Source organism: Aspergillus brasiliensis (assembly GCF_001889945.1).
Source record: "Aspergillus brasiliensis CBS 101740 unplaced genomic scaffold ASPBRscaffold_1, whole genome shotgun sequence".
Lineage (NCBI taxonomy): Eukaryota > Fungi > Ascomycota > Eurotiomycetes > Eurotiales > Aspergillaceae > Aspergillus > Aspergillus brasiliensis.
Window position 1 is genome coordinate 794,871 of NW_027137442.1, and position 26,327 is coordinate 821,197.

Genomic DNA, 26,327 nt, shown 5'->3' on the forward strand with positions numbered 1-26,327 from the left:
TCTGGCCACCAACGGCCGAACGCTAACCCCAAAGAGGGCATCCGGCCATCGCTTACCCGCTCCATCTGGCAGACGCAACCCATGGGGAACGAAAGAGAGTCCGTCCTCATGAATCTGATTCTTTTTCTCTACCACCTCTGACTGCACCGTCTGCCTGTTTCTTCGCTGGAACCCTCGCCAAGGGGCGTTTGGATTCCCGAATACCTTACCCTCTCGGTCGGTAACCGGTCTCCATCTGAATGTGCGGACATTGCGACGAACTATATCACCTTTCGCCGCTGCGACCCTCTATATAGTGGATAGTTATATTGTCTCTTACTATCAGCCCGCCTGCCACAACCCCTCCCCCGGTTTCGACCTCCCTCTTCCTACCCCGACTCGTATGTATTTTCTTAGTAGCTGCTACCAGCTACATTGCTCCAGCCTGCCAAGTCGCCGCTAACCCTTCTCCCATCAGGATACTATAGGCTTATCCCCCATATCCTTCCTTTTGTCCTACCCCGCGTCACCCCGAGTGTCGAATATCCCACTGCGGCCCCGTCCCGCCCTTATTGTGCAGTTTCGCCCCGCCGGCTGCCCTGGATAACCGACTCTGCTACTTTTCCGCGGTCAACTGGAAGGACAGCATCGTATTCCAGTTGAACCAAACGCTTCGCATCGCCCATGCCCCCCAGCGGTCACGACTCGCCAATGTCACGTTAAGCATCCGTGGAGAGCACACAACTACCTACCGGACCACTGCTCCTCCCCAGATATTAGTCCGAAAATGGATTCGCACAATCCCCCCACCTCAACAGGCCAGGGCACGGATCCCAATTCTCACCCCCCGGAAGCGCCGGTGACAGCCAACGAAGAGTCCACGGTTTCAGATCAAGGCTATAATCCCTCCATGGACGGTGCGACGGTTGGCGGCACGGACAGAGTCTATCCTATTCGATCAATCATTTCCTTCAACCCCGCTGCTACGGACACCACCCAGCAAGATTTGACGAGCGAAATCCGTTCGCCGCGAAGTGGTGCTCGCTCTTATTCAATCATCGACGCCGATACCTGGGATCAATTGAGTTCACAGTCCAATAGCTCCCCTCATACCAATCCGTCTCCTAAGCCGCCTGTTCATTCTCCCGAATCGACCGATCGGCCTTCGCAGCAGTCCCCTGACGTTCTCTCACCGGCCTCGAGCGCCGCCGGGCGAGACGCCCCGCCAGACGAAAGCACCAGGTATAGGAAAGTGGCACCAGAAGAGGGCCATGCGAGCCTTGTTACTTCGCGGTTCCAACACGTAATCACGGCAGGGGGTCATGCTGTCATAACAGGCAATACGCCTGATTCTTTTCGGGCCTGTGAAGATGAACCGATCCATATTCCGGGCGCCGTGCAAACCTTCGGCGTCATGCTTGTTCTGCGCGAGACCCCTGAGGGCTCTTTAGCAGTCCATGTAGCTAGTGAGAATTCAGAGGCTATCCTGGGTCACTCGCCAAGCAGCCTGTTTGCACTGGAGAGTTTCTCTGACCTCCTGCAAGATGATCAGACCGACATACTTCTGGATCACATTGACTTTATCCGAGATGATGCCTACGATCCTGCTAGTGATGGCCCGGAGGTTTTTATCCTTGCTGTCAATGATCGATTTGGGCGGCCTCGGCGGTTCTGGTGTGCCATGCATGTGAACCGCGCCCACCGCGATGTGCTCATCTGCGAGTTCGAATTGGAAGATGACCGCATCAATCCCCTCAATGTTGCGGGACGCTCGACACCTACATCCCCCACAGATACTCTGGGCTTTGAGCCAACAGCAGATCAATTAGCAGGCAGCACTGTGAACATTAGTCAGCCGTTACGAGTGCTTCGGAATGCACGCAGAAGGAGAGGTGAAGCAGCTGCCATGGAGGTGTTCAGTATCGTTAGCCAGATTCAGGATCAGCTTGGCGATGCCCAAAACCTGGATGCCTTGCTCAACATTACGATTGGGATAGTGAAGGAGTTGACCGGATTTCACCGCGTGATGATATATCAGTTTGATAGCGAGGCCAATGGAACTGTGGTGGCAGAATTAGTCGACACAAGGATGACCAAAGACCTGTATAAGGGATTGCATTTCCCGTCATCGGATATTCCCAAGCAAGCCCGCGACTTGTATCGTCTGAATAAAGTGCGCATCCTGTACGACCGTGAGCAGATGAGTTCACGGTTGGTGTGTCGAGGCATCGAGGATCTCAAGACGCCCCTAGACATGACACATGCCTACTTACGTGCAATGTCACCTATCCACATCAAGTACTTAGCGAACATGGGGGTCCGTGCATCCATGTCGATCAGTATCAACAGCACGCATGATCTTTGGGGTCTGATCTCCTGTCACTCCTATGGAGACGCCGGCATGAGGGTACCTTTCCCGATCCGGAAAATGTGTCGGTTGATCGGTGATACACTCTCACGGAACATTGAGCGCCTCTCATACGCATCGCGTCTCCAGGCACGCAAGCTCCTTAACACCATTCCCACGGATGCCAACCCCTCGGGTTACATCATTGCCTCATCGGATGATTTACTGAAGCTATTCGATGCTGACTATGGCGCATTGTCTATCCGAGGAGAGACTAAGATCCTCGGGAAGTCAACCGAGTCACAGGAGATGTTGGCTTTACTGGAGTTCCTCAAGATCCGCCAGCTCAATTCCGTCGTGGCGTCGCATCATGTGAAAAGGGACTTTCCCGACTTGCGCTATCCGCCTGGCTTCAAGGAGATCTCGGGCATGTTGTACGTGCCTCTATCGGCAGATGGCAAGGACTTCATCGTTTTCTTCCGACGCGGCGAGCTCACGCAGATCAAATGGGGTGGCAATCCTCATACCAAAATTCTGAGGAACGGCCAACTTGAGCCCCGCGCGAGTTTTCAGGTCTGGACTGAGACGGTCATGGACCGGGCTCGTGAATGGACGGAATCGGAAGTAGAGACTGCCGCCGTCTTATGCCTGGTCTATGGCAAGTTTATCAAAGTATGGAGACAGCAAGAGGCCGCGCTCGAAGGTTCGCAGTTGACAAAACTGCTTCTGGCCAACTCTGCACACGAAGTCCGAACCCCACTGAATGCCATTGTCAATTATCTGGAGATTGCTTTAGAAGGTGCCTTGGACACGGAGACTCGCGACCATCTTACCAAATCATACTCCGCCTCCAAATCATTGATCTACGTCATCAACGACCTCTTGGACCTGACCAACACCGAAAAGGGACACAGCCTGATCAAAGACGAACCTTTTGATCTTTCTGTATGTTTCCAGGAAGCGACCGCCATGTTTTCCGGCGAGGCGCATCGGAAAGGGATTGAGTATACTGTCCGCGCCCATCCCGGGATCCCAAAGACCGTTATGGGTGATGAACGGCGCGTTCGGCAAGCAGTCTCAAATCTGATCTCAAATGCCATTCAGCATACATCCTCGGGCAGTGTCACTGTCGAGATGTGGCGGGCTCCTGGCAATCCGGAGCCTGGATTTGCAACCATACACATGACCGTGCTTGATACCGGGACCGGAATGTCTTCCGCTACGCTGGAGACGATGTTCCAGGAATTGGAGCAGGTCTCCTCAGAGGACGACAGCTATTTCTTCGACCGCGACCCTAACCATCCTTCGCAACAACCTGAGGGCGAACGCGAGAAAGGTGTCCTCGGACTGGGGCTCGCTTTGGTCTCCCGCATTGTACGGAATACCCACGGCCAGCTCACAGTGCGGTCGGAGGAGGGCAAGGGTAGCCGCTTCCAGATCTCGCTACAGTTCGCTACTCCAGATGATACAGACTCTGAGCAGCCCGAAACCCCACAACCATCAACGCAGGATGATGGTGCCGTTCCCTTCGAGGCCAAGGATGAGTTTGTCTTAGTCGACAGCAGCTCGCCTGCACCAAGTGATGGATGGCGACGTAGTGGTAGCCATCGTGGCGAGATTAGCCCGTCTGTGGACGAGCTGGACGCCAACATGGTAACAGATGATTCTATTGATCGTACGCGAGACGAAGCTGCTGGTCTGCTTCCCTCTCCCGATCGCCGAAAGCTCGTTACGCTGCCTTCCACCCCCCAAAGGCTAGATGATGTCACGCGCGCCTTGCAGCAGAACGTCCAGAACCTCTCCATATCCGACAAACCGGCCATCACTAGTGCAGGCCCTGCAGGGCCCCCTCCAACGAGTGCTCCCGCTGCAGACTCGGACGCTACAGCCCCATCTGGCAAGTACCGCGTTCTTGTGGCCGAAGACGATCCTATCAACGGCAAAATTGTACAGAAGCGGCTGGGGAAATCAGGCCACACCGTTCAACTGACCGTAAATGGTGAAGAATGCGCGGCTGCATATCGGGCTGATTCTGCGCAATTTGACGTCGTCTTGATGGACATCCAGGTAAGCTCCTCGCCAAATGAGTAAAATGATATACATGCTAATACAAGTTAGATGCCGATTGTGGATGGTATCAACTCGACCAAGATGATCCGCGAATTTGAAACTTCGTCCGATTCGACCGCGCTCTCTTCCATCGCAAAGCTGAACAACCGAATACCCATATTTGCAGTTTCCGCCTCTCTCCTAGAGAAGGACTTGTCCTTATATGTTGATGCAGGCTTCGACGGGTGGGTCATGAAACCCATCAACTTCAACCGTCTTAACGTGCTTCTCGAAGGCCTCCAGCGAGGAGATACGAGAAACACTGCTACGTATCATCCAGGCTGCGACTGGGAACAGGGTGGCTGGTTCACGCCTATTCCCGAAGAGAAGCAGTAGTACACGCCTTGTGCCCTTTCTTCATCACGCTCATCACCTATCTTTCCTCTCCTTTCATCAGCACAAGAGCAGTGACGTTATGTATTATTGTCTTGCATTTGAGCACATGATTATTTACAGCTGTCCTTACAGCACACAAAAGTCACGACCGCGACATGACGAAGAACCATGAATGATAGGCATTTTACGTGTGTTTCGACCTGATTGGATCCTCGTCTTGTGAAAATTCTACATTTCTTTGTCCATGTATACCCCATTAGTTGATTTTGTCAAGGATCATATTTCTGTGTTTTGAACTCATGGGATCTGGATCCTTCATCTATCATGGCTTGGTTGGTTTGGTCCGGGTAATGCATTCTATGTTATGTTTAATGGTCTATGAGCACACGTACAAGCCATATAGCAATTTGTTCGGTTTACCATCTATTCATTTTCACAAGGATTCCATTTTGGCTTGGTTTCTGTCTGTTAGGCTTCGGTTTGGCCCTCGGCTGTGACAGGGCGATATGTCTTAGTGACCATCTTAGCGCTGAATATGCACCACATTTCGGTCATTCTTTCTATATCTAGTAGTAAAGGAAGTTGACATGAACATATTTTATTAGTAGTTACACTCCTAGAACTAGTGTCCCCCAAAATCATACCACCGACGTCCGCCGACTAATAGCAGCAGCACCCTCCAGATCCGGTATCTCCTGCACCAAATGTTCCGCTGAATGAGCCAACGGCGGCTCCGCCACATCCACAACAGAGATGATTGTATCGACGGATCCAAATCTGCTTCTATACCATTGCCCTCGAGGAGCCCCGGGACTGTGTTCCTGCTCGCTACTAGTATCTTTGGTTTCAACAGTGATAAGTCCTCCGGACATAGTAGCAGTAGAACCAGCAGTAGTAGTGATGAGAGGCTGTGTACTCGATCGTCGGGACTCATTGCTAATCGAATATACACTTCGCTGATGGTAGGAAGAAGAAGAAGAAGAAGTGTGAGTATTCAGGAAGCCGATAAGTTTACCCAGGACCAGAATCTCAATGAGGACCTTGGTACTAGCCACGAAGGGGAAGAAGGCCATTGCTGCGGCGTTGTGGACGATATATACGGTTACGATGTTGGCGATGTTGAGGATTAGGGAGATAGTTCCTGCCATTAGGAGGGTGTAGAGGAGTTGGGTTCCTCTTCCTCCTTCTTTTTGATGGGTTGGTGTTAATTGGTAGTGGTAGAGGCTGTGGTAGTGGTGATGGTGGTATATAACCGGTCGAAGATACCGTATTATACTCCAGGTGTAAACTCCCAGGAGGAGTATCTCTCGTACGCAATAGGTCGTGACTGAGATCCGCTCGAGGATCTTGACTGCTTGTGTCCAGTGTCCGTCTTTGTAGAGGGTGGCTGCGGCGGGAGCGACGATCAGATAGGGGAGTTGGAAGAGGAGGATGCTTGCGATTATGGTGTAGAGGAGGAGTCGCTGGGTTTTGAGTTGGAAATAGGCTTGGGGCTTTTGGTGGATTGTTATCAGAGGGAGGGCGAAGTAGAGGAGGAGGGTGTTGGTGATGCTCGTTGTGGTGGTGGTGAGGACGAGACCGGTTGCGGAGGCGATGCGGAGGGCGGTTTGGTTGTGGTTGAAGAGGAGGAGGATGCAGAAAGCGCAGGCGAGGAGGGTGGTTGTTGTGGTTGTTAGGAGGGTGTAGGTGGGTACTAGATTTCGGGGTTTTTGGGAGGTGGATGTGGTTGATGTGGATGTTGTTGTGAAGAAGGAGAGGTCGAAGATGATGAAGAAGATAAGCAGACAGGTGAAGGTGGAGATGGAGATGAAGGATACGACGGTGTAGCTGTCTGCTCGCGGGAGGATGTAGTAGGATTCGGTAGGAGTTGTGGTGGTGTTGTTCATGGTGGTGGTTGGATCATTGCGTGATTCGGAGATGGAGGTCTGGTGTCCATGAGTGAAGGTGTGATGGAAGGTATATAAAGTAGGGAGCTGAATGTGAGGTCTATACTGTGGATATGAGGATAACAAAGACCAAGCTGGATGTATGTGTCCAGTTCAAAAGGGTGAAGTTGAAGTCCGCTGCAGAGTCACATCTATATCCGAACCAAAGCTGGATGTTGGTGCAGTCTGGAGAAGACATCTCCGGGGCTGCATAGAGCTTACCCTCAACCTCCGATTAAGTTCTGATATGTTCATCATCGGATCCTTGGTTAAGAGCGGCACCTGCAAGGGTCTGGAGCCGCCGCTGCGGAGTTGCCAAACTACAAACAAAGCAAGGATTTCCCAGGCCCACGGGAGATCGTCGTGTTGGTTTGCAATCAACAAATTGGGAGCCATCGAGAGCAGTTCACTCCACTCGCAGGGTAGTTGGTCGCGAGATGACATGTTCTGGATAGGAAATGTAAGCCGACCTCGTGGTTGCATGTTCGCTACGAAGTACACTAGTACTTGCTGCTTGTTTTGTGTTGACCGTTGGCCGACTACTAAATTGCTAGTAACCACCCCATGAGATTTAGAGAATAATGGATATCTTATGGAAGGGCTTCTGTGAGTCTGGGGATGCGCAGAGGCAATTCTGACGATAAGTTCACCCTCGGTTGGGCCGCGGAGGAGATGTCCGGGGACTCGGATCCGGAGACACAGTCGAGCTGCGACTACTCCGTAGGGATCATGGGATGGGTTTGGCCGTGAGATAAGGTTTTGGTTTGATGGTGGGCCTGCCTGTCATCGAGCAACTTAAAATATATTGTGTTATTGACTGGCTCCTTTGCTGACATATGGAGTGGCTTCTACTGCATTGAGATGATGTTTACTGGAACAGCTAGTATGAGCTCTACATGTTCCTGGAATGGCAGAAGGTTCACTGCATTGTATGTATATCGACATGAATAACCCGAAATTCCTCACATTATCTCCCCCTTAAATCTCCAATCTCTTTGACCCCTCCGATCAACATGACCCAAACATCTAGCCCCTCTCATCCCGATTATTCCCGGTGGCATGCCACTATGAAATAGAACGCCTAGACAGTGCACTCAACGCTGGCAGCACTCAGATCCACCGGCTGCGCAACACTGGGGTTTCCATCCAGGTCCACGTAGGTGTTCTGGGCGTTCAGGGTGGCCAGAACCGATCCGTAGTTCGTGATCACGCAGTTGGTGTTCGCCTGGAAGTTGGTCAATTGCGCCGACGAGGCCTTGACGACGCCACCAGAGCCCACTCCGGTGCCTCCGTATAGCGCCGAGATGCTCTGTTCGCTGCCGTCAGCGGGGATGGCGGCACTGCCCTGCGCACCGGTCTGGTCGTTGGCCAGGGCGATGGTCGCGGTAAAGACAACAGGGCCCGCAGAGACGGAGGTGGCCAGGAGGGCAATGAGGGCGGCACTGATCGACTTCATCTTGAGGTACGGTGGTGTTTGTTTGGAAGGTGGAAGTAGTTGGTTAACGATGGAGATTCAGAGTTCAGAGACAAGTTGAGTTGGAATGCTTTTGCGTTGCTGGAACAAACCCTAGATGTCGAGGGAGAAGGCCAGATTTATAGCTTTTCCTTTCGCCTCTTGTACTGAAGGTCATGGATATTTTGTCGAGGTTGTCATGCGGTGTCTGGCTCTTCGTATCTGTCTTACTTCCTGCCGGGTCGTAGACACCCTGCCACGGCTTCAGGCGTTCCATAACTCAGTCGACGTCGATTGGAGTCACAACCTGTCACATAAAGCCGAGTGTAGACTAATTCAAGCCGACGTCATAAGACAGGGTTCTATAAATGTACTTCCCGGCGCCTCCGAGATATGAAGAGGAGGCATCCCAATGGTGGAGTTCCACATCGGGATGATATTTATGACATCTCACGGTGGGCACGTGAGGGTGAGATGCAGGTCTCAAACCTTCAGCATCGAGTCGATGCGATGGCGAGCCTGGAGGTCCTTGACTCTCCAATCGTAGAATCAGCGCGGTGGAGAGCTCGTGTTGTTGCGTGAATACGAGAAGTCCCTGTCGACAAACATTGCAGGCCGCACTCGATGTCCGTGATGCTCCCTATACAGTGGCATGTTATCTTGCGATCGAATATGATGCTCGTAATGTATGATGCTTATGATGCACACTGGGAATGGCAGATCGACTGAATTGCCCGCGCAGGGAAGTTGAATGCTGCTGGGGAAGGCGGAGTTCAGAAATACGAGCTGGTGCCGTAAGGCCAATGCCAAATAAAGATGACGGGAAGGACGATATACTTTCTCCAATGTGACATCCCTGCGACATCGCTCACTTCCCCGGACACCCCAGCAATTCATGCGACGAGGATCGACGCCGATCCTAAGCAGGCGTCATCTTAAATCTCCAGTTCGGATGATTCGGAGGCATCGGTGTTACCCGGACGTAGAACGTGGGTTTGGCAGATGAATGAAAATGAGGCGGCAAATATACCTTGCAACATATGATGTCTCTACCAGACCTCAATTAATTGCAAGACCTTCTGGACAACTACTATCTCCATCGACGTGGAACGATCGCCGACTTTCGTTTGTGGGAGAAGTTGCAACCGGAATCTTAGGCTTGTCTGTCGGACGATTTGGGCGCGCTTACAGGCATTGGAGGCTTGGCAGGTCGACTCATAGCGAAGAATGAGAACCAGACAGAGAAGGCTGTGAAGGTGCAAATCCGACAGCCCTGCGGCAGCGTGCGAGCCACCTGGGCTGTGTCATATTCAGGCCGTTGAGCTGGAAGATGTGTCTAAGCAGGAAGCCGTATCCGACATAGCCTTCCTTGCGTAACTAGATTGCGACTTCGACGCCAGGATGAGCATGACTCTGTACTTTACCAGGAGTCGCTAGAAGCTACAAGGGCTACCAGGGTGCTTCATGAGAACCAGGCTCATGATGCCGATGAGGAGTAATGGGTTCAGGGTTACTCGAGGCCCGGCTGAATACCTACCAGCCTGTCGGTAATGCACTAGTAGGTATCTGGAGATCTTCCGACCAGAATGGAGAGCCGGATGTTGCAGGTAGGGAAACCTCCGAAGGCCCTTGCTTGGGTGCACCCGGCTGCAAAACCTCATACTAGAAACATAAAATGGAGCAATCCCGCACCATAGTGGCCAGCTTCATAGCTCCTTGCAAGCGAATTATAAGACTTGCAAAGAAAGGCCGTGGAAATGCTAGACTGTGTCCGTCACGAGACTGAGTACCACTGGCGAAGGTCTGACACTAGCCTAATTATAAACGCGCTGACTTATTTTCCCCGGGCGGTTTAGCAGCTCCCAAGGCAGGTGTAATCAGAGCAGACCAGGCGAGTCCTGAAATCAAGCAAGGAGACACCGCGAGTCACGCGAGCAGCGTGACAGGACGACCAGGCGGAAGCTGCTAAGATCCTTGGGCGGGTGTCAAAGATATTGTGCACACACCAATACTTACACTTGGATTATATCCATTTGGTTCGGCCTGGATTTCCATAGGAATAAGGTGATGTCCAGCGTTAATGCGGAGGTTATTGAAACGGCGATAGAGAGATCATCGTGTTGGAGCCCGATTCGGGGATCGAAGGGAACACCGCTGGATCTGTGTGATTAGCAACATGCCCTGTAGTGAAAGTAACAGAGTAGAGTGAAGTCGAACCAGTGGGGAAGAGTAATAGCGGTGAGTGAGAAGCGATGGAGAGTCGAAGAAAGAGAAGCGAAGATGGCGATTTGTATGAAGCAGTTGGTCTGTGCGGGAAGCTGCTGACGTTGACGTCGATGGAGTCGCTCACACTTTCTGCCTGCATCCACTCAGTGAAACTCACTTGCTCTTCCTCCGCCTCTCGTTTCCTCTCCTTCCCTCTCTTTCTCTTCTCTTCATTCCACCCTGGTCTCTCTTTCAACTTCCTATTCTTTGAACAATCATGTCCTTCTCCTAGTGCGACCTACATTATTCGATTAGATTACCCTCCAACACACTCCCTAGATAGACTACCGTCATGGTGTCCCTGTGGCCCTTCAGGGTAAGTCCCCCATCACCTCCAGTCTTGAATCCACCAACTCACCTTTCACTCTTCACTCATTCGTAGGCCGAGGACACCTCTCCAGCATCCTTTGAAAAAGCCCTCGCTGCGCTCTCCACCAAGATCACTCGAACCACCGCCCGTCTCGACCTCCACCGCCAACATGCCCGTCGCTTCAAAGCTCTCTGGACTCTCTACACGACCTTCGCCTACCTTCTTTACTCTATCATAATAGCGCTCGTCCTCGGGTGGCAGAATTGGGGAATCACAGAATATGCTGCGATTGTCGGTGGCCCAATCCTGTACGTCCACAATGCCCCCTGATCTACCTCCCTCACTGCGACCTGCTGCCCCCCACCCCACCCCTATTTCGCAGCGTCATACCTGCATCACTACTCCTAACCACCATCGCTATACAGGATCTATCTTATCCGTACCATCTCCACCCGCTACTATGACTACCGCATCACCAAAACCCAAGCCCACCTCGACGATCTCCATAAACAGCGTGAGAAAACAATCGAGGACCTAAAGACCGCCACGCGCTGGAACTCCACCCAACAGCTCCTCGAGAAATATGGTGGGGAGTCTCCCAAACCCGCGCGCTCAAACTCGGTCAAATCGGGCGACGCGAAGCGCAACAAGTCCGAAGGAGCGAAGCGCAGACAGCCATCCCAGCAGCAGCAGCAGCATGTCCAGCGCACGGGTATCCCCCCGCCCCCGACAGCGAATATCCGAAGACCAGCACCGCAGCAATTCCCTTCTTCTCCTCAACCACCTAACACCCCGCCAGTCGCTTTCCAGCACCCCCAACAGCCCTCCCCGCATGTGTTTCCAGGCCAGCAACAACAGCAGCAAGGCGCACCAAACATGAACGTGGGCCTCGAAGAGCCCGGGTTCGCCCCGAATGCATTCTCCAGCACGCCGCCTCAGTACGTGGAACAGTCCCACTGGTACGACCGTCTTCTCGACGTATTGCTAGGCGAGGATGAAACGCAGCCCAAGAACCGGCTCGCCTTGATCTGCTCCACCTGTCGAATCGTCAACGGTCAAGCGCCCCCGGGAGTCAAGACACTTGAAGAACTAGGCCGCTGGCGATGCGGGAGCTGTGGCGCATGGAACGGTGAAGAGAGTGAGGCGAAGAAGGTCCTGGCGGGTATCCGTAAGGAACAGCAGCAGCAGTCGTCCGAGGGAGGGGCGTGGAGACCTGTCTCTAGTAGCAGTGTCGATGGCACGGAGACCCGCTCGTCTGTGGGAGATGTAACGGATGACGGCGTCATGGTGGCTGCTACTGCGAGCGAGGATGATCAGCTCGAGTCGCAGAGTGAGGAGGCTGAGACGTCGGAGGAACAGGCTGAGCAGGTGGCGGAGAGCGAGAATGAGAAGGAGGAAGAGGCAGAGCCTGAACCGCAGCCTAGTAAGAGGGTGACGCGGTCTCGGGCTAAGGGTGGGAAACGGAAGGGTTGACGATAGTGCTGCTACAGCTTCTTCTGTATTGTAGTTAGGCTTCTTCGTGTGGCATTATTATCGATACCAGGTCATGTTTTACCAGAACTGCTATGTAGTAGATGTATACATACAAAATGGGCACCCGAGTACAGCAATCCCTTATCATACTCATGTCGAAACTCACAAGCCCTGTTATATCCAAACTATGTATCCAGGATCACTCAACTACAAATATCACCCTCACCCCAACTTCAAACACCCTCACTAGCTCACTCCACTGCTATTCAATATCATCACAACGAACACCCCCTCTCCACCAAAATCTCCACTGCCCTCTCCGCGGCCGTAATCTCCGCCTCTTCACTAGTCAAACACCCCTCCACGACAACAGCCACTCCCTCCACGCCCGCCATTGTCACCGTACACCGATACGTCGCACCATCATCACCGTCACCACCACCACCACTGGCACTATCATTCGGTATCCTTACGACCTCGAACCGAATCTCACCCTTCGCCATCTGCTGCGCGATATTACGCGGATGCATCACATCCACATCCTCCTTGAGAATGCGTCTCAAGTACCATAGGAGACCGAGCCGTTCGAGGAATTTCTCACATTCGGCGAGATTCCCCTGTGAATCGATGAAGATCGCGCCGAGGATACTTTCGATGATATCGGAGAAGAATTTATCGGCATTGAGCTGGGAGAGCGATTTCCAGGGATACGATGGGGAGTGTTTGAGGTCGTGGATGATGGATTTGCGGAGCGAGTTGTGGCGGGAGAGGGCGAGGTCGCGGGCGACTTGTAGGTGGGCGCCTTGGTAGCGCATGAAGCGCCAGAGTTCGATGTGTTCGGTGGAAGGGGTGAGGGTTATGGTGCCGGTGGTGGGGGTGACTTGGACGTTGGTGCGGGTTTCGGTAAGGGCGAATTCCATGCAGAAGAAGGCGAGGAGGTTGGCGTTGACGACGGCGTGCTTGATCTTGGTCATGAGGCCTTGGGGGATCTCGCGCGGGTGGGAGAGGAGGGTCGACATGATGGCCATGTCGAGGACGGCGTCGCCGAGGAATTCGAGGCGTTGGTAGGATTGCGTGGTGGTGTCGAATTGGCAGGATGGGTGGGTGAAGGCTTCGACGAGGAGGGGTTTGTTGGTGAAGGTGTAGCCGATGTGTTCCATGAGGTGGTCGTCGTTGAGGGTGTGGTTGGTCACGCTTCCTTCGGGCATGGGGACGGTGGTCCGGTCGATGTTTTCCAGGTTTACTTCGGGGAGGAAGCGATGGATGCAGGCGTGCGCTGCTGCGAAGCCGCCATCGATGTAGGATGCTCCTATCAGTGCCTCGACTACGTCGGCTAGGACTTTGGTGGATATTGTGCGCTGTTTGGGGGTGATGCTGATCTTTTCGGATATGAGGGGTGCAGTCCATTTCCGAGGCGTGAACATCTTGGTCATGATGAAGGCGTCGAGGCCGGCGTCAAGAGCAGCTCGCGCAAGACGGGAGTTTTGGACGATCTCGTCTCTCCCTTCTGAAAGGTAGCCCTCGTGCCAGTTGGGGTGCTGGAAGAAAAGCTGGCATGAGACGGTGAATTTGAGGACCGAGTCTCCAAAGAACTCGTATCGCTGATAGTTGGTAAGTGATTGCGCACTTGGCGCAGTGATGGCCGTGATAACATGACGAATGCTGGAAAATTCAAGATCTCGTAGAATCGTTTCACAAAGTCTAGTTGCAACCAATGTGGCTTCTAGTCTATCAAGAATGACCGATATAAAGCGGCCGAAGATGGTTTCGGCATATGGAAGTTTGTCTATAGTGCAATTTTCCGCAAGAATAATGCGTATCTTCGATGAGATTTCAGGTATTTCGGTATCAAGCTGCTTGGCAGCTAACGTTTGTCGATGCAAGAGGTTCCGTCGCTTTGGGACGGCGTCGCATTCGAGTTCGACTATGGGGGTGTCATCCTGTCCAGACACAACCCACCTTTTGAAAAGCATTGGCTCGTTGTAGCGTGAACGATCCCGCACAACGCCCATTATCGTACAGAAGTCCTTGCGAGAGTAAACCTCTAGCGCAGGCTCGTGTCCTGCGTACTTGTTGAGCCAACTTGCCAGTTCAAGGTCAGGAAGGTCGGGCCCAAACAGAGTCACAAAATCTTGTTCAGGCCTCAATTGTCTAGAACTTGCAGCTTGGAGGTATAACGCAGTTGCTATTCTCATATTGTCAAGGCTGTCAGCGGCGATCCCTTTGATTCGCTTTGGTTTGTCAAACGCCAACGTATATATTGTCTCGCTATCCCAGAACAAGGTCATCGGTTCAACTGGAGGTAGGCTCGTTGGGCTGGTCAACCTGATACACATGTGTGAGTCCCCGTTGTGCTTTATAGCGATCCGCGTTTGGTGGACATCAGGGGATGACCAGGAACAGGCCCAGTCAACCCAAGGGTCGTACTGCTCCGATACTTCCACAAGGGCCGGTAGATTGGTGAAGTCGGTCTCTTTGAGTTCTAAATTCCTCTTAAACGGAAGTAGATGATCGCTCAGAAGACCAAACTCGTAGAGACGTTTGTAGGCTTGAAAGGCTGCTTCCTTCCGGGCTGCTCGCTCGGTCTGCCACCATCGCTGGCCCTGAGTACGACGGACTCCGGGATGGACGCAGGACGGTAGCGTGACAGTACCTCTCAATAGGTCTGCATCGTCCTTCTCGAATGAAAACTCAGGCTCATTACTCGCATACGGTTGACGCGGCAGGACTGCGCAGAAATGGTTGAGGTGTGCAACGGCGGTGTCTGCCGTCAAGACAGCACTAGAAAGGGATATCAGCATCAGTACATATTCTACAGGTGCTGCGCGGCGCCATACCCAGTAGATTGCACCTCCAATCTTTCCACCACTTCTTCGTTGATAGCCTCCAGGGCCCAAGCCTCGCGCAGTCGCCTCTCGTCATCCTCGTACGCTTCGATCATGGCCTGTTCCAGGTCCTCCCACTTACTCAGTGCAGAAGATTCATCATCCGTAGCAAACATGATAGCGTAAGTAGACTGTCTGTGCCGCGCGCGCCCCCGTCTTTGCACGAACGACTTCAAGTTCGGCGGCTTATCATAACAGACCACCACGCTGCAGGCGCTAATGTCGATGCCTTCCTCCAACACGTCCGTCGCAACAATCAGGTTCTTCTGACCGGTTCGAAACTCGCTCAGTGTATCGCGCTGCATACGGGCGTCAAGGAGCTCGCCCAGGACGTCTTTACTGCCACCGCCGGACCAGCCGACGAAGGAAGCGCATCGAAAACGATGTTTCGTCACAGGGTGAATAGAAAGTAACTTTTCCATGACGCTCACGGTAGCCCTCTGCTTAGCAAAGATGAGACCAGAGAAGTTGGGCTCCCCCTTTGCATCCAAGAATTCCAGCAGGGACCGGAACTTCGGCGAAATGGATATGCTATCCGGCTCCGAAGGATTAAGATCGATATTCGGGGTGGGCAGATTCGAGACAATGTCTAACAGATATGCCTTTTCCTCGTCGGTCCAGCCCATGGTATCTGCCGAGTTATCGGCTTTCGCTTTAAGCTGCTCAACAGAAGCGTATATAAAGTAGTCGGCAGCCCATTCACCGAGCTCTTCGAAGATGTGCAGACTTCTAGTCGCAAATCTTTTCAGCTGATCGTTGCAATAAGTCTTTCCCGACAGGAGTGCTTTTTGCAATGCCCTTCCGTCAAGGGGGCTCTTTCTCAATTTTTTGATGTACGGATCATCCTCGAGTCTCATAGACGTCCAGGCGCTCACAAGCGCTTTCAAAGTCTCGCTTCCGGCCTGCGGATCGTCGAGTAGCACCGGCGTAAACAGTATTTGCTGCAAATGTGGCCGATGGGTATGCGTCATGAGCTCTGATCGATGTGTCCGTGGTGCCTTGCATACGGCATCAAGATTCGATTCAATCTTACTGATCTGGTCAGTCCTACCCAGCCCTGCACACCCACACTACACTCACAGTAACTCCTGTCGGTTCGATCTCACCACCGGACTAGCCGTAAGGCCCAGAATCTTGGGCACGGCTTCTGCGCCATGCCTTTCCAGAGCAGGGTGATAAAAGTCCTGCATGATCTTATTTGCAGGGTGGCGTCGCATGCAATGATGGGCTGCCAGTAAAACATATCGCATAAGCAATTCTCGTCTCACAAACACATAACCCCCTACATCATAGTCTCCGGAATTAGACATCGCGTTACTATACCTTCATCGAAAATCATCAGACCCAGCTGGGTGATCTTGACGAACCCATGGCTCATCGCATCCGCAAGAACCGCATGGGTGGACACCACCACCTGCATCTCCTTCAAGATAGCATCCCAGACAGGCTGCTCAGTCCAGAGCTCGACCTTGTCCAGACTCGTGAGAGTCCTGGCCCTGACGGCTGGGATATTGTCGGAGATGAATTTGTATTGTTGCAGACATAAAGCGACAGTCGGCGTTAAGAACCAGATTAACTGGAGCAACACATGAGCCCATGATTTAATTAGACACTCCAGCATAGATCCACATCCTTTCTTCTCACCTTGTGCGGATTACTCTCTAACTCCTTTATGATTCGCAGCAGAGCTCTGCAGTGAAACCCATCAACCTCCCATTTAGAGTTCCGAAAATCAAATCCACTTGTGGAGAACACAACACATACATATGAGTTTTCCCACTGCCAGTTCCCATCTGCACCAGTTTAGCGTGAATCTTTTGTAACATAGGTAAACCTTGCATACCGTAACAATGATATTCTCCTTCAAACTCGCCTCAAACATCTCCACCTGGTAGCTGCGCGGGCGGTATGCGGGCGCATCTTCTTCGCCGGCGGGAAGCAAAGTCGCTGCAGCAGTCATCGTGCTATCATCGGGGGTATCACTGAAAAAGACAAAACTAAGCAAGAACAACGATAATCCGATGAATGCTGGAGAAGGAGACCCAGCAGGCGGGTAAAGGAAAAGGGAGAGAAAGAGAAACAGACGCCGGGAATATCAAAACAACTAAACTTATCTCAAACTACAGTCCAAGTGGAGGGGAGACTCGATTAGTAGGAGTGGGGTAAACAAACCTGACAAACCTGGTGGACTGGAACTGGCTGGCCTGGCGGAGTTCTGTTTATGCAGCTAGCATTATCAGGCAATAATATATTCATTCGCTAATCACAGGGGTATTTATTTGGGGGGTGTGAGATAGCGCTTGTACTGGAAATTGATTGGTTCGTGGGTTTTCTTTGGGGAGCTGGAGCTTGGTTGGATGCTTTTGGGTCTAATCAAGAATGGACGGAAGTGCACTCGCCATGTTCCAAATAAATTATGATAATCCGATTATGTCTCTGACTGTCACAAAAGCAGAGCAGCATGTTCATAGGAGCGGACACAGATGGATTACTATAAGCAGGTCGAGCAGTCTGTTTCTTGAGCCCTCCTGTCCGCCTGGAGACACACAGGAAGGCCCTCTCTAACAAACATCGTATGCAAGTGTTGAACGGGAAAATACCAGAAGCCTCCTAAGCCCACTGCCAACGCATCTGGCAACCGGCAGCAGGGAAAGAAGCACCGAATGCATTAACAACAATGGTGACACCTCTTCTTTCCCGGGAGAACTTCTGTGGCTGACGCTGTGGATGGAACAACAAATATGGAAAGCACAAAACACCGCTCCTTCCGAGGCCAGAATGGATACCTAGTTACATCACGCCATACACCAGAAGATACGACAAACGATAGGAATATCGAAACAGAAAAGCAATGAGCTGATGATATATCTCCGGGCGTTCGCAATCAAAAGAATACAGGAATGGCGAAAATAACAAAAGAAAATATCGAGTCCGATATATCTTGATCACTCTCATGATACAACGGGCAACCCGTGACCAGGCTCCGTTTTCGTGGCTTCAGACCCATCGGGCTGGCCGTCGTCATTGCGCGGGCGCCGAGTCTGGAAGTTGTTCCCCAGGAAATTTGCTTCCTCATTGGGGTGCTTGCGCATTCCCAGGCCAGCAACCGCGATGCGATTGAGCGAGTTCATGTCTTCGTTCGAGGCAGCACCGGGGTTGGGGACCTGCATTTGCTGCGGAGCACCACCAGGGCCTGGCGCGGGACCGGTGGCCGCCGGAGGCCCCGGTTGAGGAACAGAGATGTCATTCCGTGGCTGGTTCAGGTCAATGTTACCAGGCAGCTCTGGAACCTCGCCCTGGGAGTCCAGCAAGCGCGATTGCAGGTTGATGATATATTCACGGAGCTGGTAGTTCTCAGCTTGCAGCTGCTTCATAGTCTCGTTCGTGCTATCAAACTCCTTCACTTGCTCCTCCAGCTTGCGGATATAGCTCTCCTTGCGCTGACGGAAAGCTCTCTGGATTCGGTCAGTCCAAGTGCTCTTGATCATCAGGTATTGCGGCTCACTATACCTGTGCGGCCCGGTTCTGAGCAGCGCGCTTGGAAGTCGACAGCGGTCGTTTGCCATAGGTCTTGGGGGATTCCTGGCCCGTAGGCTCTGGCTGAGGAGGAGTCTGTGGGGGTCCGCTGAGCATGGCAGCGCCGGAGATGGCAGGGTCGATGTTGTTCTGGTCTCGAGGGCTAGTGGTGTTGGGTTGTATATGCGGAGGCTGCGCGGTCGGACCTTGCGGACGTGCCTGTTGTGGGTGCGACAGATGTTGATGAGCAGCTAGGAGCTGGTCATGCAGCACTGGAGATCAGACACGCGAGTCAGCATTTGGTGTGAACACATACGACGCCAGGGAAGTGGAGTGAGGCAGTAAGCCGCCCGCAAACGCGATGACGCGATGACTGCAGGGCAAGTTTCCTCCTGCTTGCCTCTCTTTTCTCTCCTCTTCATTCGCGATGAGAAACTGTTTTCACTTACCCTGATCCGCATGGTCCTATCAACAAACCCCACAGTTAGCATATATATACTCCGTGAATCACGTATACTGAATCGACGCGACCGGTGAGCATCTCAAGGCCCCCGTGTCGCGAAAACATGGGCGTGGTCCGGCATCGCTCGTCCGACAGACAGGGCGACGACGGTCGCGAACACGACCAGAAGGCTCAAGCTCCCGGCTCGGGGACATGAGCTGAGCGTATCTGGGGAAACGGGGAAAGACATGATGGGACAGACGCGATCTGATGACAAACCGCGACAAGCATAGGCTGCTTACCTGAGCAGACGTTTGCATACTTGGATGCGGCGCTGGGGCTAGTGTGGGCTGCATCGAGGCAATAGGTCAAAAGACAACGGAGACGCGCCGGAAAAAAGACAACGACAGAATCAATTCACGAAGTGCAGAAGGGCGGACGACGAGTTCGGCTAGTATACTCGCACGTTTTCTCTGGAGGTTTGAGGGGGGGGTGAGGATGTAGAGAAACGATGTAGGATAAACGGGGGAAGGACGATGAGGTAAGCAGAGAAGAGAGAGCGCGAGCCAGTTCGGAGATAGCTCGTTTTCGCTAGGCAGGGGTGATTAAGGAAAGGCTGCTCACGCGGAGGCCTTAACTGACTAACTAAGCTGGATTGCAGTTGACTGCTGACTATTATTGGTGATAACCGGGGGGGGAGTGGGTAGATTAGTTATGAGAGGCAGTGATCTCGTAAGCAGCGACTTGTGACGGGAAGTGCTGGGAAAGACAAGACCACAAGATGGGGGGCGAGAGGGAGAGGGAAGATTAGTTAAAGGATCAGTCAGAAAAAGTGACGTGTGGGAAGGGAAAACGAAGGAAGGGCGAGTGGCTGGCGCGCCCGAGGGAAAAGGGCCCATTTCCCCCCGGTGAACCTCACTGGTTACTACGGTAGTACTAACCAGTCAGTTCTCTGCCTTGCCTCCTCAGGTGTCCAAGCCTGCATTCAAGGTGACTCGAGTCTTTGTTTACCGGTCAGAGAGTTACTCATTACTTATCTACTGACTTACTTGCATATATCTAGCTATTCTAATTCATTCGTTCAATTACTCCCTCCTATTTAGCTTTGAACATGACACAAAAATCCCCTCCTTCCTTCCCTCAACGATCCAAACTTAACCTCTTTGTTTCCTTTCGTTTCTCTGTCCGCCTCACCCACGGCTGATGACTGATCCGGCATGCGCTGACTCATCGCTTGCCCCTCCGCGAACCACACCAGTGGTTTGCCGGCAGTTCACGGGAACTCCCACTAACTTATAGAGTTAACCACAGAGCAAAACAATCATGCACTACACTCTCCGACGAGATCTAGTATAACTGATCTACATGAGTAATAACAACTTATTTACACTGTAGATTAATTGTGTAAAACAAAATAACAACAGAATCCCCAACCGGCGCTGTACATATGTACTCTGTAAGTGTAAATGATCTTCGACCCAACTTACTACTTCCCTCCGCCGGCATCCGAGCGGGTGTTAGTGTTACTGTGTTACATACTTTGGAATGTCGGATCCATCGGCGTCAGAATGCCGATGCCAGAGCAGAGCTGCTGGCTGCAGTGGGACTGTGCTTCTGACTCAGCCTTGCATTGGCTGGAAGTGGTGTGCTTGATTACTATTGGGTAATGGCCGAGTCCAGTCCAGACTCGAGTCCCGTGGACATTTTCTGCCTATACTTCAAAAGGCGGTGAAAAGTTGTACAGTTCTCGCAGCCCGTTTTTGGGGACTGTATGGTTCTTAAATCCGCTTAAATCCGGAGTTTTTGGGACGAGCTCGACTAGGTTCTGCCGCTTTGGGCGGTAAGTGAAGCGGTCAGCGGCTTGCGCGGTTCTGCCGCTGTTGGGTTGTCTACATAGTAACACTACTTGAGGTCTTTGTCCTCGGTTGGACTAAGTCTGGCATATGTGTGCAAGTTTGTACTTGAATTGACATTCAAACAATCATTTACTAGTAAGTGCATATCAATGACAATAGAATACTACCAGAATAGTGACTAAGTACATCAATCGAACTTCATGACACATACTATAGACAATAGAGAAGTTCCAGCTCCATCTCATAACCCATGTATATACTACGTTCGTGAACACCCGCCCGGTCATCAATATAACACATCCTCCTCTCCCTTCTCGTCATCAATCAATCTCACATCATTGCTCCTTCTTCACCGTGGGCTCAGTCGCCAGCGTCTTGATGATGGTGGCCCCAACATGCGCCGACTCCTTCCAACCCTTCTGACGCATCCAAAACCGTTCCGCCGGATCAGTGTCATGAGTCGACCACTCGCGAGCATCCTCTTCCAAGGACTTTCGAGTAATATCTGGGACTTTCATGGAATGATCTGGCTCATTGTCATCCCCTTCATCATCACTGCTACGTGCCGCGACGGTCGACTCCAAGTACCGCTTGCGCATGAGGTACCGCTCCGTCCGCTCCTTCTTGACGTTCGGAGGCTCCAGCTTGGCCATGGCTGCGCGGATGGCATACCGCACCATGAGGTAGATGTGTTCGGAGAAGAAGATCGTCAGCAGCAGTGCCCATCCGCGAATGGCAGTCGGCTCGCCGTTCGGGCCTTCATGGCCATTGCTGAACATGTAGAGAAGGGCGGAGCTGGTGATGCTGCCGACCCACGACAGGAAGCCGAGGCTCTCCAGCCAGGGTCCAATGGTATCGGCGCGCTGCGGCCAGGGTCTCTTGCACTCCATGCAGATCTTGAAGAAATCGGACCGAAGTTCCACCCAGTTGTTTACGAAAAATGAGACAGGAACGAGGGGCCAGACAGGAGAGAACAGGGCCAGATATCCGAACTGGATACACATCTCTCGCAAGTCATCGGTCACGTCGTAGTCCTCCATGTCGGCCTCGTTGCGTACCCGGGTAAGGAACTTGGTCTCGTCGGGGTGGTCGTCGAACAATGCCTCTTTCTTGGCCTCGGTGCCATCCTCAGTCTCAATCTTTCCCTGCTTTCGTCGGTTGTATTCCTTGTATTCGCGGGAAAGGCGCTGCTTGAGCATGGGCACAATGGTCTCCATGGCAAAATTGACGGCTTGGGCCGTGACGGTGAAGTAGATCACCTGCTTGCGCAGACGGTCTGGGTCAATGCTGAACTCCGTTCGCCGTGAGCTTGCGGCCTCCTTCGACACAAACGGCCGAACAGTCAGATGGAAAACATCGAGGTACGGCACGATACGGCTCGCGAAAGGAACGTAGACAAAGGCCGTGAGAAAAATGGGCAGGTATGAGGTGATAAAGTTAATGATGAAGATCTTCTGCGTCAATGCTACATCGTATGCAGGCTGAGTCTCGTAGTTCTCGTAGTCATTGAGCTTCGTAGCAATAGACACCAGGACCGCGCTCATCGTCGGGATCAGAGCCGAGAGCAGGATGGTCGGGATGAAAACCTGCTCCTATTAGCAAAACCTTCTGGAGATTCACATGGTTCAGACTCACCAAGTAGGTCTTGAGCGGGCCATTGTATATCTCCGAGATGAAGATCTCAATGGCAAAGCACGTAGCGATAATGACGCCCAATGCAACCGCAGAAAGCAAGGCGAACGGGACAATCAGCAGTTGTCTATACATCCGCCTGGTCGCAGGGAACACCCCCCTGACCTCACCAGTGCTTTCATCCTGAACTTCCCTTTCGGGCTTGAACTCGCGTCTCTTGGGTCGCACAACCGAGACGCCCTTTGTTTGCCAACGACAGCTCAGATCCTCCTCCTGACGCTTCCAGTATTCGATGAAAATAATACACCACAGACTATTCACGACCGCATATATGATGGAGAAGGATCCGAGCAGCAGCCAGCAGGAGAAACCGAATACGGCGGGGAAGATGAGGAACCTAAAGTATGACTGTAGGAATGCAAAGTAAAAGCCAACCTGTATGTAGAGACCCCTATTAGCGGCAGATCAAGTAACGCATGCAAGGACGGTCTTATCCTTACATTCTCTCCGAATGTGTTCCGTATCTGATCCAAATCTTCAGCCGACAAAAACGTCTTCTGGCTCCAGTCCTTCATGCACTGCTTGTTCATAGCCTCATCATGCAACGGGAAGATCGCATCGACACATTTCCATTCGCCATGTTTCGGAGTGATACCAGCGCCGCCTGCTTCCTTAGGGACGGTGATCATATGGTAGATAACGCGCAAACGCTCCGATTCCGACTGGGGCTCTGCCGAGGATTCCGATTCGGGTTCGGTATTGCGGACGCCATAGAGCCAATCGCGAATGCTAGGAGAAATAACATTCAACGAGTCAGTAAGAGACGATGATAAAACCCGACCGTACAAAAGAGCAAGTGCTCACCGTGATTGATGAAGGGCGCGCTTCAGGCTCTTCTTCCGTGACGCTCGGACGAATATCAATAGTGACGACTCATCCCCTTGCCTCACTTCGGTCTGCAGTCCAACTTCGAAGAGTTTCCGCAGCAGTCGATCGAGTTGTTCAGTCGCATGGGAGGTGTCTAAGTATAGTGGTTGGTTAGATCGGAGCGACACCGGGAATTGCTGGCCTGGGGCACACCGCCATCTTACCAGTCTCACCACCGAAGTTGTAGCGAATCACGTAGTCCACATAGTGATTGCTATGCACAGGATCCCGAGGAATTGTGGAAGCCATTGGAAGGGAAGGGAGGAGAGGTGTCGAACGGGAATCAGGGGATCATGAGTCCGATCAGGGAGCACCGTCGACAAAGCATCAAGAGTAAATCCCAGGGGAGCGCGGGATCTACTAGTAATACGGATTGCAGTCTAGTCTTTAGGAGCCTTTTTTCCCAGGGGATCTACGCCGCGATGACGACGTCACCACCGATCCGATCTGGCGCTTAGGGCTAGCCCTCATCGTGGCTGGTGCCGATCGTGAGTCGCCTCCATCGTCACCATGCATTCATTCCTCGGGACTCTCTCTTTTTCCAGAGTGCCTTGGTTTGTTATCGGATTCCTTTTAGGGGGGGATGATGATAGCTTATGTACAAAGAGTCACTCTTCAGACTTGGATCTTATGCTTTTTCCTTTACCGCCTTCTTGTTGCAGTGTATTCCGGGCGGTGAGACTCATCCCTGTTGCTGATCTGCCAACCAGCTCCATATAAAGTAGTTCAAGAGGTCAATCATTCCATGTGATGCTCGAAAGCCACACGCCACAAGATTATTCTATAGTCGTACAAGTCTATTTGCGATCGGGGGACAGGGATAATCCCTCGCTTCCTCAATTCATGGTCAAACAGGCTCAAGTCGCTCACAATCCCTCAGCCAACTTGTTCAAAGCAGGGCCTTCCATCATCATCTTGGTCCACTCGTCCATGGCCTTAGCCCCAACCTGCTCATAGAACTTGATGCTGGGCTCATTCCACTTCAGGACGCTCCACTCCAGGCGTCTGCCCTTGATTTCCAATACCTTGGCGGCAAGATACTTGAGCAACTTGAAGCCGTAACCATTGCCCCGAGCACTAGGCTGAACATAAAGATCCTCGAGATAGATTCCCGGGGCTGCGCGCCAAGTAGAGTAGTTGTAGAAGAAGAGCGCCATGCCGACGGGCTTGGGCGTGGGGTTCTCGGCCGTCGCAGGAGGGGTAATGAGCGCGGTGTACACGGAGCCACGCTTGGGCGGACTGTCGGGGAAGGACAAGGTCTCAAGGAGAGATTCGTGAGTGGCCTCTACTTCGTGTAGAGCCTTCTCATAATCGGCGAGTTCGCAAATGAACTGGTGGATGATCGGGACATCTGCAACGGTAGCCAAGACATAGTTAGTTAAGCGCGTACGGGGCAAATGCAGGTAGTGTCATGACAGAATCCGAAGGGAACACTTGCCCTCAGGCGTCGCAAGACGAATAGTAGGCTGGTCAGACATTGTGCGGATATGTGCAATTGCTAAGAAGGGAATCAAAAGATAAGTTGTCGAAGGGAAAAGACTAGAAAGCGGGGATGAATATAAATGAGAAGACCCCGGAGGGCCCGCCTGTCGTTTCCCCACCGTGTGGTCGGGACCGCAACTCTTTCTACTCAAAAAGGACTGGGCTGCTTCCGCGCCCTTCAAATGACATCGAGTCCACTGGAAGGCCGCAGAAACAGAAGGAGAATGTCAATTGGGACATCTCTTTGTTGGCGCAAGACGAGATAAGCTTCCACAAGGTATATAATAAAATGTGAATCAAGAATGCTATGTACCAGGTATAATTACAACTATGTCCTTGCCTCCAAGAACGATAAGTTCAGGCCAAGGCCTCGAAGCCTAGCGTGAGGTGATGGCCGCCATCCACTTTTGCTCATCGGTCCTGTTCAAGTCAGTATATACAAGTCTTCAGAAGGGAAGAAGAGGGAAGACTGGGTTACTCACCGGTCAAAATGCAACAGCATCCCCAGGACAGGCACCAGCTGCTTCTGGTAGTTCTTGTCCTTCTGCTCCAGGAATTGGAGGAGAACATTCTTCAGGTAAATATAGTCGATGGATGATGCACCAGCCCCGGTTGGCGTCTCACTTCTCCGAGTGGATGGACTGCGGTCTTTGGAGACTGGGGAGGCCAGCGCTTTGCGTGATCCGGAATCGATGGATGACCGGGTTGATTGCGGGTTACCGAAGCGACTCTCATCGGGTAGCATCTTGTTGGACTTGCGAACCTTTTCTAAGCGTGCGTTGGTCTCCTCCACGGACCGACGCAGCTCGGCCTTCTCCTTCTCCAAATCACGGACTTGCTTCTCACTTTCATCCAGTGCATCCCGCAACCGTGCCATAGCCTGTCGTAGATCATTGAGCTCCTGGGTTGTCTTCTCCGACTCGGCTTCGAGTTGATCCCGTCTGCGTTTCCAGTCCTTCTGAGTATGCTCCAGCTCCTCCTTATCCTCCTCCACGGTGCGCAAGGCTCGCTCCGCTTCGCGCAGCTTGCCCTTCAAGTCTTCCAACTCACGCGCCCGGCGGCGGCTCTGAGCACTTGCTTCATCCTCAGCCCGGTCGCGTTCTTCGATGGCAGCCTCCATGCGCTCCTTGAAATCCCGTACTTTGGCCTCTGCGCGGCCGTCAATATCATTGAGAAGACGCCGCATAGTCTCGCCCTCCCGAGTCCGCTCGCTCAGCAGGCGATGAGCATCCGCTAATTCTTCCTCCAAGCTTTCGCACCGCTCCCGGGCTTCCTTCATCTGCATGCCCAACTCTCCAGCCTGGTCGCGCATGCTATTCATCAGGCTTTGTGCGCTGGCATGCTGTGCTGTCTTCAGTTGGATCTCCTCTCGTAGGCCGCCAAGGTCCTT

General features: G+C 52.5%; 8 protein-coding genes across 8 annotated transcripts; 2 read left to right on the forward strand and 6 right to left on the reverse strand.

Moving 5' to 3' along the window:
• Window positions 1-766: 766 nt before the first annotated feature.
• fphA (putative sensor histidine kinase/response regulator) lies at window positions 767-4,771 on the forward strand (the record flags this gene model as incomplete). The annotated part of the gene is made up of 2 exons (XM_067622084.1): window positions 767-4,393; window positions 4,445-4,771. The coding sequence occupies 2 exons, from the start codon at window positions 767-769 to the stop codon at window positions 4,769-4,771; spliced, it is 3,954 nt and encodes a 1,317-aa protein (XP_067484291.1).
• A 631-nt stretch (window positions 4,772-5,402) lies between these two features.
• Window positions 5,403-5,915, reverse strand: ASPBRDRAFT_36231 (uncharacterized protein). Its single transcript, XM_067623464.1, has one exon. It carries the CDS (start codon window positions 5,842-5,844, stop codon window positions 5,410-5,412), a length of 435 nt encoding a protein of 144 aa, XP_067484292.1. The 5' UTR covers window positions 5,845-5,915; the 3' UTR covers window positions 5,403-5,409.
• A 1,797-nt stretch (window positions 5,916-7,712) lies between these two features.
• On the reverse strand, window positions 7,713-8,507 carry ASPBRDRAFT_223966 (uncharacterized protein). Its single transcript, XM_067621986.1, has one exon. The coding sequence runs from the start codon at window positions 8,150-8,152 to the stop codon at window positions 7,778-7,780; it is 375 nt and encodes a 124-aa protein (XP_067484293.1). The 5' UTR covers window positions 8,153-8,507; the 3' UTR covers window positions 7,713-7,777.
• A 2,199-nt stretch (window positions 8,508-10,706) lies between these two features.
• ASPBRDRAFT_114493 (uncharacterized protein) lies at window positions 10,707-12,197 on the forward strand (the record flags this gene model as incomplete). Its single annotated transcript, XM_067616824.1, has 3 exons — window positions 10,707-10,730; window positions 10,797-11,032; window positions 11,150-12,197. 3 exons carry the CDS (start codon window positions 10,707-10,709, stop codon window positions 12,195-12,197), a joined length of 1,308 nt encoding a protein of 435 aa, XP_067484294.1.
• A 275-nt stretch (window positions 12,198-12,472) lies between these two features.
• Window positions 12,473-17,042, reverse strand: ASPBRDRAFT_190386 (putative RNA helicase/RNAse III; the record flags this gene model as incomplete). The annotated part of the gene is made up of 7 exons (XM_067620224.1): window positions 12,473-14,978; window positions 15,035-16,114; window positions 16,163-16,310; window positions 16,406-16,658; window positions 16,727-16,772; window positions 16,847-16,875; window positions 16,926-17,042. 7 exons carry the CDS (start codon window positions 17,040-17,042, stop codon window positions 12,473-12,475), a joined length of 4,179 nt encoding a protein of 1,392 aa, XP_067484295.1.
• Window positions 17,043-18,033: 991 nt separating this feature from the next.
• ASPBRDRAFT_50026 (uncharacterized protein) lies at window positions 18,034-19,396 on the reverse strand (the record flags this gene model as incomplete). The annotated part of the gene is made up of 4 exons (XM_067626468.1): window positions 18,034-18,537; window positions 18,593-18,870; window positions 19,048-19,063; window positions 19,343-19,396. The coding sequence occupies 4 exons, from the start codon at window positions 19,394-19,396 to the stop codon at window positions 18,034-18,036; spliced, it is 852 nt and encodes a 283-aa protein (XP_067484296.1).
• Window positions 19,397-21,231: 1,835 nt separating this feature from the next.
• Window positions 21,232-23,704, reverse strand: ASPBRDRAFT_190388 (anoctamin family protein; the record flags this gene model as incomplete). Its single annotated transcript, XM_067620225.1, has 5 exons — window positions 21,232-22,482; window positions 22,532-22,963; window positions 23,029-23,317; window positions 23,393-23,549; window positions 23,620-23,704. The coding sequence occupies 5 exons, from the start codon at window positions 23,702-23,704 to the stop codon at window positions 21,232-21,234; spliced, it is 2,214 nt and encodes a 737-aa protein (XP_067484297.1).
• A 617-nt stretch (window positions 23,705-24,321) lies between these two features.
• Window positions 24,322-24,933, reverse strand: ASPBRDRAFT_50028 (GNAT family N-acetyltransferase; the record flags this gene model as incomplete). Its single annotated transcript, XM_067626469.1, has 2 exons — window positions 24,322-24,806; window positions 24,894-24,933. 2 exons carry the CDS (start codon window positions 24,931-24,933, stop codon window positions 24,322-24,324), a joined length of 525 nt encoding a protein of 174 aa, XP_067484298.1.
• Window positions 24,934-26,327: the final 1,394 nt, after the last annotated feature.

Bases quoted from the DNA above. Each gene is read 5' to 3' on its own strand.
- ASPBRDRAFT_36231 (XM_067623464.1), bottom strand. From the start codon at position 5,844: ATGGCCTTCTTCCCCTTCGTGGCTAGTACCAAGGTCCTCATTGAGATT.
- ASPBRDRAFT_223966 (XM_067621986.1), bottom strand. From the start codon at position 8,152: ATGAAGTCGATCAGTGCCGCCCTCATTGCCCTCCTGGCCACCTCCGTC.